Consider the following 21,265-nt stretch of genomic DNA (forward strand, 5'->3'; position numbering starts at 1 on the left):
GACAGAGACTGGCTGGTAGAGAAATAGTTCAAAGTGACAGGAAATTAAGTGATTACCAAAGACAGATATGTAGTGTTTAAAAATGTGGGACTGTTTCACTTGGTACCCCTTCCAATAAAGTTGGAAGATCTATCAGTCTTTTCTGAGCAGCTCCAAACACAGCATTAAATTACTTCAACTTTCCATCCCCCTTAACAAGCCTAGAAGTACATATGCAAACATGCAGAAAGCAAAACAATGTCTTACTTACCCAGCTGGAGATCCTCTTTTTGAAACCGAGACGAGCTCCCCAAGATGTCAGCTATCGTTGTCTAGGGTGGTCCCGGGGTCCACTTCACAGAGGCAGTGGGTTCCCAAAGAATACGCAATCCACACAGATTTGGATATATAAAGTATATTCTATTTGCATATATGTATTGGCTCACAGCACTTAGTACAGGAAAAAGGGTACAAGCTGTCTTGGGGTGTGTGTTTAGAGGGAGGGAGAAAGAAAGGATAGGGTGTTTGTTCAGAGGAAGAAAGAAACCTTGGACTAGGGCTGTCTGAGAAGGGGGGGTGCAGAGCCAGGTGCTCTGGTGGCTAAAGATGGAGGTGTGCAGAGAAAGAAGAAGAAACAAAGACAGCCCAGCAGAGTCCCATGCCCTCTGCTGCAGGGAGAAAGAAAGAGGGAGACCTAGTGCCCTGGACACAGAGAAGTGCCTGGGGACAGAGAGAGGGGGGGGGGGGGGCAGTAGACCCCAAGCTGAGCTCTGTGCTCTGCTGCACAGAGAGAGCGGGAGAGCCCTAGTGAGCTCTGCTTTATACCTAATAAGAACTGAGAGGGAACAGGAGCAGAGAGAGATCAAAAACTTCTCTTTCCCAGTTATTTCCTTTACAGAACTCCAGATACTTTCTGAAGTCAGGAAAGGTGACAACTTTGACAGGTTGTCCTGGAGCCACACTGTCTAGCTTTGGTTGCTCTGAAGCCCTGCTCCCAGATGGAACAAAAGGTATGTTAATCAAGAGTAATTGAGAAACCAAAGGGCTATCAGGCCTCTCTGAGCACCATTTGGCCCATTTCATCCTCAATGGTTCCTGCAGGAGAGGGGGAGAGTTTATCAGAGGTCAGAAGGTGGTTTAATATTGTCAAACTGATTTCATATTAATATAAGTATGTCCAGCAATAATTTTGACCTCCTGCAATCCTGACAGGTAGCTGGAGGCAAGTGGTTACAAGTCAAAAGCAATATCAAAGAGGTGGGCTTTTAAACTAGAGAATGACATGGGGACGGGGAACCGCGGGGACGGGGACAGAGCTCGTGGGGACAGATCCCACGGGGCTGGGGACAGAGCTCGCGGGGACAGGGGACAAACTTTGTCCCCGTGTCATTTTCTACTTTGAAGCCTGTTAATGAACTGGACTGTTATTTATGTTTGACTGATGCCTACAAAGAGATTTTGATTTTTTGGAAAAACAAGCAAACATACTGGCCACAACTAGCAAAATTTGCATGGGAGATCCTGTACATCCTGCTACCAGTACATCTTCTAAGAAGACAACTTCTGTTCCAGGAAGGACTGTGGAAGACAAGAGAGCTAGATTGAATTCTGAGATTGTTGATGATTTCTTATTTATCCACAGATTTGAAAAACATAACAGTCCTTTATAGGGCATATTTTCCCCCTCTAGGGCATATAGAACGGGTTGTATTTTATACCCCTGGTCATTTTAACAGTGTGAATTAGGATTCTTTGGTGTAGTAGCAATCAGCTATTGTTAGGTTGGAAGGGTAGTGGGTGGTGGTGGGAAGGAGGGTTATTATAGCTGCTCATTGTTATTATTGTTCTCTATTTGTAATTTATACACAACAGTTGCACAGCATATTGTTCCTTTTTATATTTTAATAAAAGGATTTAAATATAAAATCATAAGTGTTCAAGGCTCCTGCAGATGAAGACAGAGCCCACAGGGACGGGGCGGGGACGGAGACAGAACCCATGAGGATGGGGCGGGGACAGAGACAAACTTTGTCCCTGTGGTATTCTCTAGTTGGTCCATCTGTAACAAGTGTAAAGCTGTTTCAATTGGATAGGCAATGCTGAATTCAAGAAACTTTATTCATCACTAATGTGTACAAGACCCGACACAGGGCCGTGTTTCGACGGATATACCGTCTGCTTCATGTGGGGGTTTTCTTACCTCGACCTGTTGGTTGTTGCTCTGACGGACCCTTTTACTAAAGCACATTAAGCACTAATGTGGGCTTAGTGTCTGGGGAAACACCAGAAAAAGCATTAAAGCATTTTGTGGTGACTTCCCCGTTTGCCCACTTTTAGTTTTTCAGCGCTGGGGGCTTGCCTTGTGCTAATCGTTACTGCTGGGTTACTGAGTGGAGTGGAACGGGTAGATATGAATCACTTGTTTACTCTTTCAAAATATATGTCTAGGGGGCAGGCAATGAAGCTACTAAGTAGGAAATTTTACCCTCCATTGACCCAGCTACAAAAAAAGCTTAGATTGTGAGCCCTGTAGGGTCAGAGAAAGTACCTGCATTTAATGTGATGGACACTTTGTACCTCTAAGTTTGCTGGTGCTCAGGGTTGTCATTAGTGGTCACTCCCCTTCCCCGGACTTCCTGTCCACTGACGAAGATGGAAAGTTTATCAGAAGTTTTCTTTTGAATTATAGCTTGCAGGCCCCATAGAAGTGTCCTTCAAAAGTACAATGAATCCATGACTAAAAGACATTAAAATTTATCTGCCCGATATTCAGCTGGTGGTGGTAAACTGTATCTGAGCCGCTCTAAGCTTTGGGTTGTCCTGACCCCGGCATTGAAAATCTGGAAGTTAATTGGGTGCCGACCAATATTCAGACCAGCACATGGTTAACTTCACCACATTAAGGGCCCCAGGGCCGTGCCAAGGGTCTCTGGTGCCCCCCTGCAGACTATCAGTTGGTGCCCCCCCCCCCCCGTCTCGCTTCTTCATTAGATGTTTCTCCATTGCTACCTGTCTTTCCTTTAGACTGAAAACTACAGGCCCAGCCAGACCTGACAAAAGGGTCTACCACACCCTTCAATGTCAAGCATATACTAGAAAACTGTAAATTAGCTTACACAGGAAAGCAGTTTAAAAAAATAAACACAATTCCTGCTGTTTCTTAACACTGCTCTCCAGAGAAAGCTCTGCCTTTATAAAGAGGCTTTTCAGTGGGACTTTGCCTATTAAAAACTATTAGCATAATTAGGAATGGCCAGCCTAAGCTTTGATTATGCATGTTCCTGTCTTTGTTACAGTGGGGGTGGGGGGTGTCTCTTCATCTCATTTACACAGTCTGACCTCCCTGGCTCACTGGGAGCCCAGTCTCTTGGAGACTGCTATACATTGCAAAATAAGATAGCAGATGTAAATTCTCAAAGTGGACATATTCCAAACACTAAAATGAAAATAAAACGATTTTTTTTATACCTTTGTTGGCTGGTGACTTTCTTTTTCTGATCATGCTGGCCCAGTATCTGATTCTGTTGCTGGTATCTGTCCTCTTAACTCTGTTTCCAGGGCTTCCTTTCCACTGTATCCCTCATTGATAAGTCTCTGACTCTAAAGTTTAGCAATTTCATTAAAGCAAAATGTATTTTCAAATATCACAAACTCTCCCTATCCAAGCAGAATGTTTTATATAAAAACAAACACACAAAAAAAGCAATCAGATTTTTACTTACTAGCTATTCTACACTATACGTCATCTAAACTTCCTCTTTGAACCTCAGCCAATTAAATGGATTTTAGCTGTAGCTATGATAATTATGTACACATCATTGCAGTCATGCCCTCCTCTCAGTGTACATGCTCAAAAAACAAAAACTTTGAACCACTTACAGATAACAATTACACTATTTATTTTTTATTTCTCCCCAGTCTCACTTGCACACCTGCCTCCAAACCTGTTCTCTTTAATTTGAATGTTGTTCCAGCTCACCCTGAATGAAAGTTGTTCACACCAAAGCCATAAATAGCTGCTGGTTGTACTCTTTGAAGCAGCTTTAGCAGAGCAGCGTGTCTGTCTCAGCACTGCTGGGCTACCTTCACTTCCTGATGCGGGAAAGGCAGGGGAGAGAGGAGAATCACAACTTCAGGTAAAAGATTTTGTAAGTGAGTGGCACCCTCTAGAGGTCGGCGCCCCCTGCGTTGCTTACCTCGCTTACCGTGTCGGCACGACCCTGAAGGGCCCCTTTTACTAAGGCAGCTAACGGATTTAGCATATGATAAATGCTGACGAACATCTCAGCATTTAGGGCTAGGTGACTTACCAGGGTAACATGGAGCTGCAGAGGGAATTGAACCTGGTTCCTTAGGATCTCAACTCACTGGAATCAAACCTGGTTCCCCAGGTCCGCAGCCTGCTATACTAACCATTAGGCTGCTCCTCCTCCTCCCAATTATTTCTAATATTTTTATTGTCATTGTATCATTGTCGTTTATTTATTTTCTATACACAAACCAGAACGGTTTACATCTTTAAAAGTAAATATACAAAACTTTAAAATAACATATAGAAACTCCATTTGTTTGACAGGAAAGCACGGCAAGCTAAAAACATCCATTCTAAGAATAAAACAACAATGAGACATTCCATTCATGACAAATTTATATAAGCAGACATATGATTTTTACTGCTTATACATTGTAGTATTTATGAAGGATCATAAAGGACACTGAGATTTAACACAAATTACATAGAAGAACAATGAGTCCCTGCCCTACTAAGCTTACTGTCTCACTTAATATACCTCATGATTATTGATAGATCAGTAGATTTTTGTGTTATTCACCATTTATTCACAATATCTTATAGCATCTGTTGCTTTCACAATGTCATTGAAACCCCTCTTTACATTTATAGGCTCTAATCCCATCTCTGTCACTCTCACTGTTAAACTGAAACCTCACCTCACATTCACAGGGTCTGATCTGTACAGTAAAGAAAGAAATCCTCAAACTATAATATTTCTGTAGCAGTGATTGGTTTGAACGTGTTTAACACAAATCTGTAAAATCTTCCACCTCTCACAATCCTACCAGAGACTTCAGATTAAGGAAATAAATCAGGAAAGAAGCTGGATTTTATGAAATCATAAGGAAGAGCAGCAGAGAGAGAGAGAGTCTGGGAATGTTAATCCTGAGTCCTGCTGTTTAATTCCAGGCTGGTACCTGGCGGATTGTCAGAGGAATTTCAGAATAAGTCCTGAAGAAAGGTCTGAGTTTCCCTGTGAAGGTGTCGGTGATGGTGAAGAGATGAGATTTATTCTCTGCATCATAAAACGAGACCTTTCCTGCCTCATAGTCCAGCAGAATCCCCACTGCCCGGAGGAACTCTCTCAGGGAGATCTGGGTGTTAGGGGAGGTGAGGGTCCAGTATCCCTGTTTATTCCACAGCCCCACTGTCCAGAATCCTTCCTCAGGTGACAGTGTGATCCCCCCCTTCCTCCTCACACAGTCTTTACACACTCCCAATATACAGTAACTCCCATCCCCCACCTCCACCTCCCAGTAATGTCTCCCTGAGGTGAAGCCCTCACTCCCCAGCACACAGGGAGAAAAATCAAATCTCTGAGGAGTGTCCGGCACTTTCTGTCTTGTGTATCCCATTCTGACACTTTTCCGATCTTCAGACAGGACGAGATCAGGACCAGCAGTTTCAGGATCAAGAGTCAGATTTACTGCAGAGAGGAGACACATTAATAAACATGAGCAAACACTTCTCATTAGCTTATCACACACCCACCGCTAACCCTCATTGGCTCCTCACACACCCAGCTCTAACATTCATTGGCTCCTCACACACCCACCGCTAACCCTCATTGGATCCTCACACACCCAGCTCTAACCTTCATTGGCTGCTCCTGCACCTACCTCTAACCCTCATTTGCTGGTTCTTCAGTCAATCACTTTTTCTATGACAGGAGCTCTGCTATTGGCTATTATCACCTTCCTGCCTCATAGATTTGACCTGGGATGACGTCAAAACATTGAAGCCAATTAGGTTAATCTGTTTCCCCTCCCCCACGCAGCCGTCATCCCCATACTCTCACAACAAAGCAAACAATGAGCTGATGCATCCTCCTTGATGTGCTTGCCAGTAAAGTAGACTCTTTATGGACAGGGAACATCTGATGCGTTAATGTTGTGAAATGCAGAATTATTCATGTATGTGTGGTAATGTGCAGTTTTTTGTTATGAAAAGTTAAGGTTATGCTCAAAACCAACTTTACTGGCAAGCACGTCTTTTCGAACAAGGGTCTTTTTAAAGACCACCTATTTCAACCTTTCATAACAAAAGACTGCACATTACCACACGTACACGAATAATTCTGCGTTTCACAACATCAACACATCAGATGCTCCCTGTTCATAAAGAGTCTTTTTTATCAATAAACGGTTGATTAGAAGTATTCATCTCTCCAGTCTTTCGTATCTGTGGTCAACCTCCCACTCTTTCTCTTCACAATTCTGTGATTTTCCGTGGGGCATTTGAGTTCTCTGCCTCAGGCGGATTCTCCTAAAAATTAGTGGTTAGCACAAACAAATGATTTAACTGGCCAGGAGCCATTTTTGGCCGGTTAAATTGCTTTGAATATCAACCCCTGACTGTTTCGAAAACAAAAATCTGAGTAATTCACTGAAAGCAATGGAAGTAAAACCCAGACTGGTTCAATCTGTCCTCCTTTTCTGGAGCCATATGGTAACCCTAATGATATCTCCATCTCTCTCACCTCAGGTCCAGCACATCTTCTTCTCCCCACCCCCCAGGTCCAGTGTTGTTATCCCATTCCAGAAGAGACACAGCCCACTGCACCAGGTGTTTCAAAGTTTCAGAATTTTCCAGAAGATGGAGGCTCAGACCAGTCTGTTGTTTACAACATTTATTTTGCTTTAAATTTGGATGTACAGTCCATTCTCAGCATTCACGATGGTTTGGTCTAGACCAATGATGGTGAACCTTTCAGAGACCAAACAAACAGCAACCCAAACAGGGCAATTTAACCTGAATAACAGGTGCCGGTACTCATTATGGGCAGGGTCACCACATATGGCTCCACCCCTATGATAGCCACACCCCTTACACCAGCCATGGCGCATATAAACAGACACCATTGAAAATATTAGACTAGTATAGGAGAAAAAAATAACATGATTTTTTTTTCATTATAAATCATTTCTGTAAGCTGTTACAGCTCCAGTATACCCAGTGCAAAATAAGACAGCCAATGTAAATTCTCAAATTGGACATATTCCAAACACTAAAATGAAAATAAAATGATTTTTTTCTACCTTTGTTGTGTGGTGATTTTGTTTTTCTATCCATATTGGTCCTAGTCTCTGATTCTGTTGCTCTCTATCTGTTCTCTTAACTCCGTTTCCAGGGTTTCCTTTCCATTTATTTCTTTAATTTCCTCCTTCATTTCTTGCCCTCCATCCATAAGTAAAAGCTGGGTCCTCCTCTGTGGAATTGACTGGAGGAGGTATAATGTGGATCCAGCTTTTGCCTATTTTCTCCATCCATGTGCAGTTTTTCTCCCCCCTGCCCTCCCCTCCATCCACCCATGTCCAGCAACCCTCCTCTCCCCTCCATCCACCCATGTCCAGCCACCCTCCTCTCCCCTGGAGCCACCCATGTCCAGCCACCCTCCTCTCCCCTCCAGCCACCCATGTCCAGCCACCCTCCTCTCCCCCCTGCCCTCCCTCCCTCCTTCTCAGCGGCAGGCAGGCAGGCCTCCCTCCCAGCACCAGGCATCCCACCCACCCAGCACCAGACAGGCAGGCAGGCCAGCCTCCCTCCCACCCAGCACCAGGCAGGCCTCCCTCCCACTCAGCACCAGGCTACTACTACTACTACTATTTAGCATTTATATAGTGCTACAAACGTATGCAGCGCTGCACAAACATAGAAGAAAGACAGTCCCTGCTCAAAGAGCTTGCAATCTAATAGACAAAAAAAAAAAAAAAAAAATAATAATAATAATAATAATAATAAAGCAAGCAAATCAATTAATGTGTAGAGGAAGGGGAGAGGAGAGCAGGTAGAAGCGAGAGGTTACAAGTGGTTACCTGTCAAAAGCAATGTTAAAGAGGCACCAAGCAACCAAGCATCCCTCCCTCCCACCTAGCACCAGGCATCCATCCCTCCTTCCCACCCAGCACCAGGGCCCCCCCTCCGAAATGTAAAAGTCATACCTGGGCGGGGTTAAGGCGGCGTCGGCAGCACTGCAGCAGTGAAAAGCGTGCTAGCTCAACGCACCTTCAGCCTTCCCTTCTGTCTCTCAAGCTCTGGTCCCGCCCTTGCGGAAACAAGAAATGAGGGTGGGACCAGAGCTTGAGAGACAGAAGGGAAGGCTGAAGGCGCGCCGAGCCAGCACGCTTTTCACTGCTGCAGTGCTGCTGATGCCGCCTTAACCCTGACCAGGTATGACTTTTAAATTTCAGAGGGGGGCTGGAACTGGCTGAGGCGATGGCGCACGTGCCAACAGAGAGGGCTCTGCGTGCCATAGGTTTGCCATCAATGGTCTAGACCAAAACGTCTAGCCCTGGACATTTTTGTTTTGTTCCATTATGGCAGAAAATTGTCCATTTGTTAGGAATGGCCAAATCCCGCTCTTAACATGCCCCTAGCACGTCCCCTTGTGATCTGAATGTACTTCTGACGGACTTCATAGAAAAACGTCTAAAAATTGGTTTTGAAAATACCAATTTGGATGTTTTTGTGAGAAAAACATTTTGGACGTGTTTCTCTTTTGAAAATGAGCCCCATAGTGTGTTGCAAAAAATATATGTTTAGTTGCTGAATGAGTTACAGTCCTGTAGTAACTCTCTTAAATGTCACCATATTTTACAGTCCTTGCAGTTGGTAACACTTTAAGAACAAAGTGCTTGATAAACATTGCTGCATAACCAGAGGGCTACAGAAATGGTTCTGTACTATATGAAGACATTGCTTGAAAAGAACAGTAATAAAGTGCTGTACTGGACTGGTTTTGTCAACATTAAATCACCAACATTATGAAAAGTGTTTGAACCTGCAGATCTGGGACAGAGAGATTTGCTCCTCCTGCACAGATGGAGATGATGAGGATGTCAAATCAAGCGGGTCGACCTCTGGAGAGTGACAGCCTTGGAGAATGATAGTAGCTGATGAAGATGGCAAATCTGGGGGGTGACAACTTCTGCTTGATCTAGGTCATGTGCCTGGGTCTCGTGCCTCATTGACTGAAAAAACTGTGTCAGCCTTGTCTGCTTGGCTTTCCTTCTCAAATCCTTAAGTGTTTCACTGTAAGGGGCAAACAGAGCTGCGCTCCAGCATAGGATCACATTCCTCCATGTCACTGAACACTTTTTCCAGTGTCGACGCCCACTCTGCTATTCTTGCAGACATGAGAGGCACAAATTTTGGAGTCTCAGCCATCGGGCTTTGTTGCCCCATCTCGTCCAGGTCTTCATTGCTGGCTCTAGTGCAGTCTCTGCCAAAATTTCAACATCTTCTTATCTCATGTCCTCAAGCCCTTCTCCAGGGACATTTTGTGCAAATTGCATGATGTTTTCCATATTTCTACTCATGTGTTCTGCTACACCTTCAAATCCCTCAAAGTTCATTAAACAGTCCGGGCAAGTTTTTTTCCAACAATTATTTATAGAAGGCTGTGTGACGCCGTCCCAGGCTATTGCAACGTAGTTGATTGCATTGCGTATTGTCACTGTCTTCCAGTAGTCTAGCATGATAATTTCATGATTGGCATCCAGAGCTTCACAGGCCTTGCTGTAAAGTTCCCACATGTAGTGGCCCTTGAAAGCCTTTATTATTCCCTGATTGAGGGGTTGGGTGATGGATGTGTTTGGGGGAATGAAAAGAACCTCAACGTTGGGCTGTGCATTTTCCAGGTCTGCACGACAGTGAACTGGCGCATTATCGAAAATCAGCAGTACCTTAAAGGCAAGGTTCTTATGGTGGAGATACCATTCAACTTCTGGAACAAAACAGTTGTTGGACGTCATCCAAGCTTTCCAGTTTCATCTCCAATGGACTGGCATGTAATTCAAGTTCTTTCCTTTGTGCATGAGGATTTGGGGCTCTATACACCATAAGAGGCTTGAATTTGAAATTACCCTTGGCATTGGTGCACAACAACAGGGTAACATGATCTTTAAATGCCTTAAAACCAGGGGCTTTGGCTGCCATTTTCATTATATATGTCCATTTGTCAGCTTGTTTGTAAAACAATCCAGTCTCATCAATATTGAAGACCTGCTCTGGCACATAACCCTTTTTTCTATCATACTTAGCAGGGATGTTTTAAATTCTTCTGCAACTTCGTTGTCAGCTGAACGTGCCTTGCCACAAAGACTTACATTTTTAAGCCAGAACTAGCAGAAAAGGGTTTCATGTTGTCCTGACCCTGGGTGACATGTTTATAAATCTGTTTGGCTTTCATCCCCAGGGCAATGCTGTCCACAGTGCTTTTTTTAATCAACCATTTGCATAATCCACAAATTTAACCGCTTTTCCATCTTTTATACTGACTCATCACAAAGCACAGATGTTGTTTTGGAACTTTCTGGTTCTGCTTCATGATCAGACCACTGAATCTCTTCCTTTTTTTGCTGGATGGATTGGATTGTCGATTCATTAAACTTTACTATGTTACTATGTAATGAAAGGGAAAGGGGGAAATGGAACTTGACATACCGCCTTTCTGAGGTTTTTGCAACTACATTCAAAGCGGTTTACATATGTTCAGGTACTTATTTTGTACCAGGGGCAATGGAGGGTTAAGTGACTTGCCCAGAGTCACAAAGAACTGCAGCTCCTTGTGAAGCTTCTCTAACACACCTATTTTGTCACTAAGACACATCACATGTTTCTTTCTCTTATGATTGGTACATGTAGCTTGTAACTCACCCCCTGGATCCTTGGTGGCCATTTCCAGAAGCAAATTATACTGTATCATTCAGATGGAAACAGTTCTTGTCTTAATCTGGTCATGAGATTAAGGCCCTCTTTACTAAGGTGCATTAGCATTTTTAACACGCCCACAATTAGAATGTGCACTAAGCGTGTAGGCGCCTATAGGGATATTGTAGGTGCGTACACAGGTAACGCGCGTACATAGTTAACATGCCTTAAAAAAAAAACCTCTTGGCCACTCTAGGACACTTGCAGGCTTATTTTCGAAAGAGAAGGACGCCCATTTGTTGACACAAATCGAAGATGGACGTCCTTCTCACAGGGTCGTCCAAATCTGTATAATCGAAAGCCAATTTTGGATGTCTCCAACTGCTTTCCGTCGCAGGGACAGCCAAAGTTCACAGGGGCATGTCGAAGGCGGGACTTGGGCATGCCTAACACTTGGTTGTCCTTGACCCATAATGGAAAAAAAAAGGACGTCCTTGACGAACACTTGGACGACTTTACCTGTTCGTGTTTTTCTTAAGACCAAGCCACAAAAAGGTGCCCGAAGTGACCAGATGACCACCGGACGAAATTGGGGATGACCTCCCCTTACTCCCCCAGTGGTTACTAACCCCCTCCCACCCTCAAAAAAACAACTTTCAAAATATGTCGTGCCAGCCTCTATGCCAGCCTCACATGTCATACTCAGGTCCATCACAGCAGTATGCAGATCTCTGGAGCAGTTTTAGTGGGTGCAGTGCACTTCAGGCAGGCGGACCCAGCCCCATCCCCCCTACCTGTTACATTTGTGGAGGAAACAGCGAGCCCTCCAAAACCCTTCAGAAATCCACTGTACCCACATCTACGTGCCCCCCTTCACCCATAAGTGCTATGGTAGTGGTGTACAGTTGGGGGTAATGGGATTTGGCGGGCTCAACACACATGGTAAGGGAGCTATGTACCTGGGAGCAATTTCTGAAGTCCACTGCAGTACCCCCTAGGGTGCCAGGTTGGTATCCTGGCATGTCAGGGGGACCAGTCCATTATCGGCGAAAATCAGAAACAAACAAGTCTAGGGACGACCAAATTTCATGATTTGGACGTCACTGATCATATTATCGAAACAAAAGGTGGAAGTCCATCTTGTTTTGAAAATACAGGTTTCCCCGCCCCCGGATGGCGATGTTCTGCGAGGACGTCCTCATGAAAACTTGGACGTCCCTTTCGATTATGCCCCTCCACGTGACTTTTTCCAGAAGCAAACTGTACTGTATTATTTGGTGAAATGTCCTGGGACTGCCACAGACTGCTGAGTGGAAGTCATTCACTTCCTTGTGGAAGTTTCAGAGATAACCTGAGAAAACTGGAGTCTCCCAATGAATGTGGGAAATTTGCTCACTCCCTGACCCTGATTAGGGGAAACACAAATTGAGGGGCATAATCGAACGGAAACGCCTATCTCCACGGGCGTTTATCTCCGAGAACGGGTCCGTGAAGGGGCGGGCCGAACTGTATTTTTGAAAAAATGGACGTTTTTGAGCTGGGCGGTTTTTTTTTTAGCGATAATGGAAACTAAAAACGCCCAGCTCAAAAACGTCCTAATCCGAGCCATTTGGTCGTGGGAGGGGCCACGATTTGTAGTACACTCGCCCCCCTGATATGCCAGGACACCAACTGGGCACCCTAGGTCAGTGCGGTGGACTTCAGAAAAAGCTCCCACATGCATAGCTCCCTTACCAAGGGTGCTGAACACCCAACCCCCCTCCCCCAAAACCCACTACCCACAAATGTACAACACTACCATAGCTCTTAGGGGTGAAGGGGGCTCCTACATGTGGGTACAGTGGGTTTTGGAGGCCTCCCATTTACCAGCACAAGTGTTACAGGTGGGGGGGATGGGCCTGGGGCCACCTGGCTGAAGTGCACTGCGGTACCCACTAAAAGTGCTCCAGGGACCTGCATACACGCAGGCCTCTAGGACTGGTTGCTGCTATATAACATTGGCACACCAGTTGACACCTGAAGACTAATCTCTCCGAAAACGTCCTTTATTGGAATAACCACGTTTACTCACAGTTAACTGCAGATCAGAGGTTGTGCCCCACTGGCAACGAGTCTCCCTGGTACTGAGATGAGCAGTAGGTCAGAGCTGGCAGAATGCTGTACAATGCCCTCTTTCAGCCACATTCAAGGGAAGAACTAAGTTCTGTAATGTGGCTAACACAGGAAAGGGAACTAAAACTGGCTTACAAAAATGGCCACTACCGCATGGACTACAACAGGAAACACAACAGGGCACACTCTGACCCAGTAGGCAGGGGGAAAAGCACCATGGGAGAAGAGCCTACCAACTACCAACATCGTGAGACTGTAACACAAGCTAACACAATACCCTACACCCACCACAATGCAATGCTGATGTGACCCTGTAGTGCACCCGAGAGCCACATCTGACCCAGGGAAAGGCTGTGAGAGGATCGAACACATTCTGCTGTAATGGAGGTGGGTACGGCATTTGAGGCTGGCATACAGGCTGGAAAAAAGTGTTTAAAGTGGGTTTTTTTTTGGTGGGAGGGGGTTAGTGATCACTGGGGGAGTCCGGTGAGGTCATCCCCGATTCCCTCCAGTGGTCATCTGGGCAGTTGGAGCACTTTTTTGGGACTTGTTCGTGAAATAAAAGGGTCCAAAAAAAGTGACCCAAAATCGCGGTCTAAACGCCTTTTTTTTTTCGATTATCTGCTAAAGACGCCCATCTCTCCTCGGCTGATAACCACGCCCCAGTTCCGCCTCCACCACACCTCCGACACACCCCCGTCAACTTTATTAATTTCCGCGACGGAGTGCAGTTGGAAACGCCCAAAATCGGCTTTCGATTATACCGATTTGGGCGCCTTTGCGAGACAAACGTCTATCTCCCAATTTAGGTCGCACTATAGGCGTTTTTCTCTTTCGAAAATAAGCTGGATTGTCTTCTCTATCACAGGGGTGAAAATGATCCCTAACACTGGCTGTAGGTGTCTGTATAGCGAGATCACAGTCAAAGGACACATTAGTGGATTTGATGGTTTGGTATAATTAGTTATATATCAGATTCAATTACCTGTATATCCGCCACATTCCATCCACCAATCTGCATTAAAATAAAGATGAACAATGATCAGATCTCCGAGAAGAGAAATAAGTACAATGATATTAAAAATATATTAGAGGTGGACAATGATTAAAAATTTTAATTGTGAGATTAAAAATTTTATTCATGCAATTAAGCATGCTTAATCACAGCATGCATTTTGGCCATTAAAGAATAAGGTTTCAAACAGCCTTCACCCAGTTTTTCTCATGCCCCCTTCCGCAGCTTCTCTCTGTTTCTCTCCCCCAGTTTCTCTCATGCCCCAATGCCCAGCTTTCATTCAGTTTCTCTTAGGGCTAGGGCCATAGGTGCCCGGTATAAGAGGCTTGGGGAGGCTTAGAGGGGCATAATCGAACGGAAACGCCTATCTCCATGGGCGTTTATCTCCGAGAACGGGTCCATGAAGGGGCGGGCTGAACCATATTTTCGAAAAAATGGACGTTTTTGAGCTGGGCGGTTTTTTTTTTTAGCGATAATGGAAACTAAAAACGCCCAGCTCAAAAACGTCCTAATCCCAGCCATTTGGTCGTGGGAGGGGCCACGATTCGTAGTACACTGGCCCCCCTGATATGCCAGGACACCAACTGGGCACCCTAGGTCAGTGCGGTGGACTTCAGAAAAAGCTCCCACATGCATAGCTCCCTTACCAAGGGTGCTGAACACCCAACCCCCAAAACCCACTACCCACAAATGTACAACACTACCATAGCTCTTAGGGGTGAAGGGGGCACCTACATGTGGGTACAGTGGGTTTTGGAGGCCTCCCATTTACCAGCACAAGTGTTACAGGTGGGGGGGATGGGCCTGGGGCCACCTGGCTGAAGTGCACTGTGGTACCCACTAAAAGTGCTCCAGGGACCTGCATACACGCAGGCCTCTAGGACTGGTTGCTGCTGTATAAAATTGGCACATCAGTTGACACCTGAAGACTAATCTCTCTGAAAACGTCCTTTATTGGAATAACCGCGTTTACTCACAGTTAACTGCAGATCAGAGGTTGTGCCCCACTGGCAACGAGTCTCCCTGGCACTGAATGAGCAGTAGGTCAGAGCTGGCAGAATGCTGTACAATGCCCACTTTCAGCCACATTCAAGGTAAGAACTAAGTTCTGTAACGTGGCTAACACAGAAAAGGGAACTAAAACTGGCTTACAAAAATGGCCACTACCGCATGGACTACAACAGGAAACACAACAGGGCACACTCTGACCTAGTAGGCAGGGGGAAAAGCACCATGGGAGAAGAGCCTACCAACTACCAACATAGTGAGACTGTAACACAAGCTAATGAAATCACGGAGCCCAGTACCCTACACCCTGTAGTGCACCCGAGAGCCACATCTGACCCAGGGAAAGGCTGTGAGAGGATCGAACACATTCTGCTGTAATGGAGGTGGGTACGGCATTTGAGGCTGGCATACAGGCTGGGAAAAAAGTTTTTAAAGTGGGGGTTTTTTTTGGTGGGAGGGGGTTATTGACCACTGGGGGAGTCTGGGGAGGTCATCCCCGATTCCCTCCAGTGGGGCAGTTGGAGCACTTTTTTGGGACCTGTTCGTGAAAAAAAAGGGTCCAAAAAAAGTGACCCATAATCGCGGTCACAACGCCTTTTTTTTTTCGATTATCTGCTAAAGACGCCCATCTCTCCTCGGCTGATAACCACGCCCCAGTTCTGCCTCCACCACGCCTCCGACACGCCCCCGTCAGCTTTATTCGTTTCCTCGACGGAGTGCAGTTGGAAACGCCCAAAATCGGCTTTCCATTATACCAACTTGGGCGCCTTTGCGAGACAAACGTCTATCTCCCAATTTAGGTCGCACTATAGATGTTTTTCTCTTTCGAAAATAAGCTGGTTAGCCTCCCTAGCCCGACCTTCCACGCCTGCTTTCTTCCTAGTATTGCCCCTCTCATTCCCCCCGCCCCACCTCCTGCCTTAGGCTGTAGACGTTTTCCTTCCCTGACTCCTGTTTCTACCACTGCCGTTCGTACAGTACTAATTATAAAGCAAAGCTGTGCGGGACCCTGACGCTGCAGACTCATCTTCCGGCTGACCTCCTCTGAAAGAGGAACTTATAGCAGAGGAGGTGGGGTGAGCTAGAAGTGGTAGCTGCAGCGTGCAGAGACCCACAGTCCCACAAAGCTTTGCTCTATAATTAGCAAGGCAGAAATGGCAACAGGAGGGAGAAAGCCTCTGCTTTCATAGGCATGGCTGCCGGCTCTGCTGGTCACACTCCCTCTGACATCAATTTCCTGTTCCAGAGGGGGAAGGACTAGCAGAGAGCCGCCAGCCACACCTATGAAAGCAGAGGTTCCCCAGTTTTTTTGTTTTTTTAAATTGCTGCTGCAGTGCTGTTCTTTTGAGAAGCAGAAGGGTCGTCAGGAAGGGGAAGGGAGTTCAGAGAGAGAGAGAGAGTAGAGGTGCTGGTTGAGAGAGGGCGATTCTGTGTGTGTGTGTAGGGGGGAGTTGGAGAAAGAAGAGGCTAGCTGTAAGAGGATACAGAGAAGAGGGACATTGTGGCTGAAAAGGTAGGTGGGAGAAACACTGAACACAAAAGGTGGAGAGAAAAAGGGATATGCTGCATGAAAAGGGGGAAATAGAGGGGAGTTGCTGGATGAAAGATGGAAGAGAGAAGACATTTTGTCAGGAAAGGGGTAGAGAGAGAGGGAGGCACTGGCTGGAAAGGGTGGAGAAAGAGGGGAAAATGCTGCATTGAAATGAGGAGAATGGAGGGATGCTGGAGGGAAGAGAGGAGAAATACTGGCTGAAAGGAATGGAAGATGGAGAGATGCCAGATGGAAAATGGTAGAGAAGGGAGATATTGCATGGGAGGGGGAGAGGATAGAATTAGTGAAAGACTGGAGAATACGAGGAAGGGGAATAGAAGAACTGGGCTGAGGGAAAGAGTTAGAAAGCTGTAGGTAGATGCAGTAAAAGAGAGAAATTGAATAGTAAGAATAAAAGAAATTTGGACAGAGAGGTGGAAAATTAAATAGAATAAAGCTGATAGGAAAAAAAAATCAATGTTGGAGACAGATCTATTAGAGGAAATGAAGATGACAGAAGGAGAGAGAGAAATAACAAACAGAGAGAAAACCCTGTAAAGAGAGCTAAGAGAAGACAAGGGAAAGTAGAAACTAAGAACTGGAACTGACCATATGAGAAAAATTGGCCAGACAACAAAAGGTAAATAAAAAGAAATTTATTTTTATTTTAGAATACATCACTGTTCACATGGCCAATAGGAATATGCTAGACTGAGGAGCTAGGACTGACCAAGAGCCAAATGTTAAACTACCTCCAAACAATACTGCAGATACTATTCTCTTTAGTATATTGTATTATTTTAAATTTTTTGGTACATAATTCCCTGGAGTGTACTCAGTGTGCATGACACCATGCAGCTCAAGTATCTGCAGAGCCTGTCCGTGCAGGGGGAGAGAAGGAGTTTGAGGAAGCTCCGAGGAAGGAGAAAAATCCTGAGCCCTGCTGTAGAGGTAAGCGTAGGGGAGGGGTGGGCCAACATTCAAAACAACAGGCAGCATTAAAAAACATGGTATGCATTCAAAGATTAATACATTAATGTGTTAATTGCCCATCCCTAAAATATATATGTTTCTAACTAAATAAAACTTACCAAATCCTGCAGGATGTGATTTTATTTTGCAAAACAAAAACAACAATAAAGAGAGAGAGAAATGTTAGAGATTTTGAATTACAGAAATGTCCTTCAATGATCTTATAATTACATTCATACATAAGAAACTGCCATCCAGGGAAAGACTGAAGGTCCATCATGGCCAGTATCCTGTTTCCAACAGTAGTGAATCCAGGTCACAAGTACCTGGCAAGATCCCAAAATAGTAAAACAGATTTTCTGCCACTTATCCCAGGAATAAGCTTATGACATAGTAAACACATGACTTCCAGGGTGCAATGCAACAAAATCAAATAAGCTTTGCCTTATCACCCATTCCTTCTTCAGGTTATACTCAAATAGGAGTGACAATAGACAACACAAGGTCATTGTTGCTTTGGGCAGAACTGATGGTACAGCTGTTAAAAAGTATGAATGTGACATTATCCAGTCCATATTCATCCCACGGCAGTCAGCATTTTTTATATGTTTAAATCATTTTGTATTAATTTTAATGCAAAATCCACAAAAAAATATGAATCCAGTCATATAAACAACAACCATGTTCCCACTCCAAACCATTCCCTTTTACACTCCCCCCACCCTTTAAGCAACCATAATAACGAGAAAAAGACTGCATAATTAGTGTGATATTGACTGGAAAATACGCTAGCTTTTTGTTTTTTATATGCGATATGTGCTATTTTTTTGTGACAAGTGCTGCTCTTTTCCCATTTGTCCATTTCTTTTCGAAATAGCAGTGTTCCCAGATGTTCCTTTGAAGTTTTAGTGTTGGAACGAGAGTATATTTTCTTTTGTGAGTGTGCAAGTAGCTGGTAAAAGTGGGACTTTCACTTCAGCACTTGGTGTAATTTTTGATGTTTTTTAAATTCCATTTATTTTGTAATTGCTTTTTTTGCATTGTTTTACATCCCATTTATTTTTCATTTTGTTTTTCATTCCTCTTTTTATGTAGTTCACATAATAATCTGTTCTGGCCTTTGCGGCGTTGCTTCCTGAATGATCTTCTTTTCAAGTTTCTGTGCGTGCGTCTGACGTCAGACTCATGCAGAGGAACTTGAACAGAAGATCATTGCGAAGGCCAGGACTTCGGCTGACGGGGGTTGGGGTCCCCCGTCAGCACAGGTACTCGACGGCGGCGGGGGATGGTTTTCGGCGGGAAGGGGGTCCAAGGGGCCGTAACGCGGGGGGAGGGGGAACTCGGTGGGAGGTGCGTGAGGGGACACGGGGTGTTCATGCTCATCGGGTGGGGGGGTGGGTTGGTGATGCGGCGGGGGGGGGGTCTCTGTTGCTCCGAAGTGGCAGGGAGTAGCGCACCGACAGCTGATTCCCAGGCAGGGGGCGGAGTAGGGAAACACTCCTCCCCTTGCCTTGGAATCAGCTGTCACTGACGTCAGTGCGTGCCTGCCTAGCAGACCACCTCCGAGGGATCCACGGTCCCAGGCACATTAGAATGTCGGAGGTGAGAATTATTATATAGGATATACACTGTTTATACATATTCATCATTTGTACTCGGTGCCGAAATTGTTGTTTTAAGTTGTTATATACAATGAGCATATTTTTTTCTATCTGTTAGCTTATTAGCACTATGATGTGACATCAGTCTTATTCATGCTGTTTGTCTTTTTATAGCAGCGGTGTCTTATAGATGATTTTTCTAATTCAAGTGTTGGCGGGAGAGTATGTTGGGGGTGCATGAGTCTACTTTAAGTTTGAAAAAAGTATTGGCTATTTTTCTGTTTTAATTATGTCCTGAAGTGTATTTCTCCCATTTTGCCAGCAGGTGGTGTTTCTTTGCTGTAAAGCTGTTATAGGGAAATGAATGTTCTTTTTCTTTAACACAAGCAGGAAGCAAGCAACAGTATACTTTTAAAACTTGAAGACTGGGCTCTGATTGGCCTGGAGTTTGAAATTACCCAGCAGTTGTTGCTGGCTGTTGCTTCAGTCTTAGCCTGGGAGAAAGAGAGGCAGGTCTTACTGTGGATTAAAAACTGGTTGAAAGATAGGAAACAGAGAGTAGGATTAAAAGGGCAATATTCACAATGGAGAAGGGTAGTTAGCGGGGTCCCTCAGGGATTGGTACTGGGACCTCTGCTTTTTAACATATTCATAAATGATCTAGAGATGGGGGTAACTAGTGAGGTAATCAAATTTGCCGATGACACAAAGTTATTCAAAGTAGTCAAATCGCGGGAAGATTGTGAAAAACTACAAGAGGACCTTACGAGACTGGGAGTCTAAATGGCAGATGACGTTTAATGTGAACAAGTGCAAAGTGATGCATGTGGGAAAAAGGAACCCAAACTATAACTACGTCATGCAAGGTTCAGCGTTGGGAGTCATGGACCGAGAAAGGGATCTAGGTGTCATCATAGATGATACATTGAAAACTTCTGCTCAATGTGCTGCCTCGGCTAGGAAAGCAAATAGAATGTTGGGTATCATTAGGAAAGGGATTGAAAACAAAAATAAGGATATTATTCTGCCGTTGTATCGCTCCATGGTGCGACCGCACCTCGAGTATTGTGTTCAATTCTGGTCGCCACACCTCAATAAAGACATAGTGGAATTGGAAAAGGTGCAGAGAAGGGCGACCAAGATAATACAGCGGATGGGAAGACTTCCCTATCAAGATAGGCTGAAGAGGCTGGGGCTCTTCAACCTGGAGAAAAGGCGACTGAGGGGAGATATGATAAGAGATCTATAAGATAATGAGTGGAATGGAACGAGTCAATGTGGAGCGTCTGTTTACGTTTTCCAAAAATACTAGGACAAGGGGGCATGTGATGAAGCTGCAGTGTGGAAAATTTAAAACGAATCGGAGAAAATGTTTCTTCACTCAACGAGTAGTTAAACTCTGGAATTCGCTGCCGGAAAAGGCTGTTAACTTAGCGGACTTCAAAAAAGGGTTGGATGGCTTCCTGGAGGAAAAAGACATAGAATGTTATTGAATGGACGAGGGAATAATACAGTATTTCTAGGATGGGCGGGACAAATTGCTTGTTCTTTTGGCCGCTGTCGGTGACAGGGTGCTGGGCTCAATGGACCCTTGGTCTGTCCCAGCATGGCAATGCTTATGTAATGTCTCTTTACTGAGGTGAATTATATGTCCTAGGCACTATACAAATTGATCCATATTTCAGTTACCTGTTATTGTTTGCTATTTGCACTATTTTGTTCCACTGTTCAATATTTTAAAGAGAATAAACATAATTGTTTGTTCACCCTGTTTGTCCAGACTATTAAAGAATCCTGGTGGTTTGTGTGTTGGGTCTGTGAGTGCTTTCTGGGAACTGTGGCCTCAAGTAACCTAGAAATCACTGGGGATAACTTGAGAGCGGGAGACCCACCCAGAGGCGGTTGTGACGCAGTCGGTGGGAGGAAGGTGTTCGTGTAGAGCACAAGCAGCAGGTGCAGGCAGACCTGAGCTGTGCTGGGGATAGACCCTTTAAGTGGCTGTGGGGTAACCCTAGGCAGGTGGCTCAGTATTTCGTGGCAACCCTTTGTCTTTGATTTTGGTTATATGTTACTTTAGTGCATCAATATGATTCTGGGCGCAG

At 44.9% G+C, this 21,265-nt stretch overlaps 2 protein-coding genes across 3 annotated transcripts in view; one reads left to right on the top strand and one right to left on the bottom strand.

The window, feature by feature from the left end:
* LOC115468205 (E3 ubiquitin-protein ligase TRIM39-like) overlaps window positions 1–21,265 on the top strand; it is a 1,720,076-nt gene that overhangs the window by 753,160 nt on the left and 945,651 nt on the right. The window lies entirely within an intron of this gene.
* The window catches only part of LOC115468308 (E3 ubiquitin-protein ligase TRIM39-like), a 32,936-nt gene continuing 16,129 nt past the window's right edge, over window positions 4,459–21,265 (bottom strand). Inside the window, exons 3-5 of one of the 2 annotated variants that reach the window (XM_030199948.1) lie at window positions 17,682–17,687; window positions 14,022–14,051; window positions 4,459–5,699 (exon numbers count right to left, since the gene is read on the bottom strand). In XM_030199948.1, the coding sequence (XP_030055808.1) occupies window positions 5,173–5,699; window positions 14,022–14,043 (549 nt within the window). In that variant the 5' untranslated portion in view covers window positions 14,044–14,051; window positions 17,682–17,687 and the 3' untranslated portion in view covers window positions 4,459–5,172. Of the gene's footprint in view, window positions 5,700–5,892; window positions 6,131–14,021; window positions 14,052–17,681; window positions 17,688–21,265 lie in introns of those variants that run through there. The other variant, XM_030199950.1, reaches the window with a different exon arrangement.

This window comes from Microcaecilia unicolor, chromosome 4 (genome assembly GCF_901765095.1).
Source record: "Microcaecilia unicolor chromosome 4, aMicUni1.1, whole genome shotgun sequence".
Taxonomy (NCBI): Eukaryota; Metazoa; Chordata; class Amphibia; order Gymnophiona; family Siphonopidae; genus Microcaecilia; species Microcaecilia unicolor.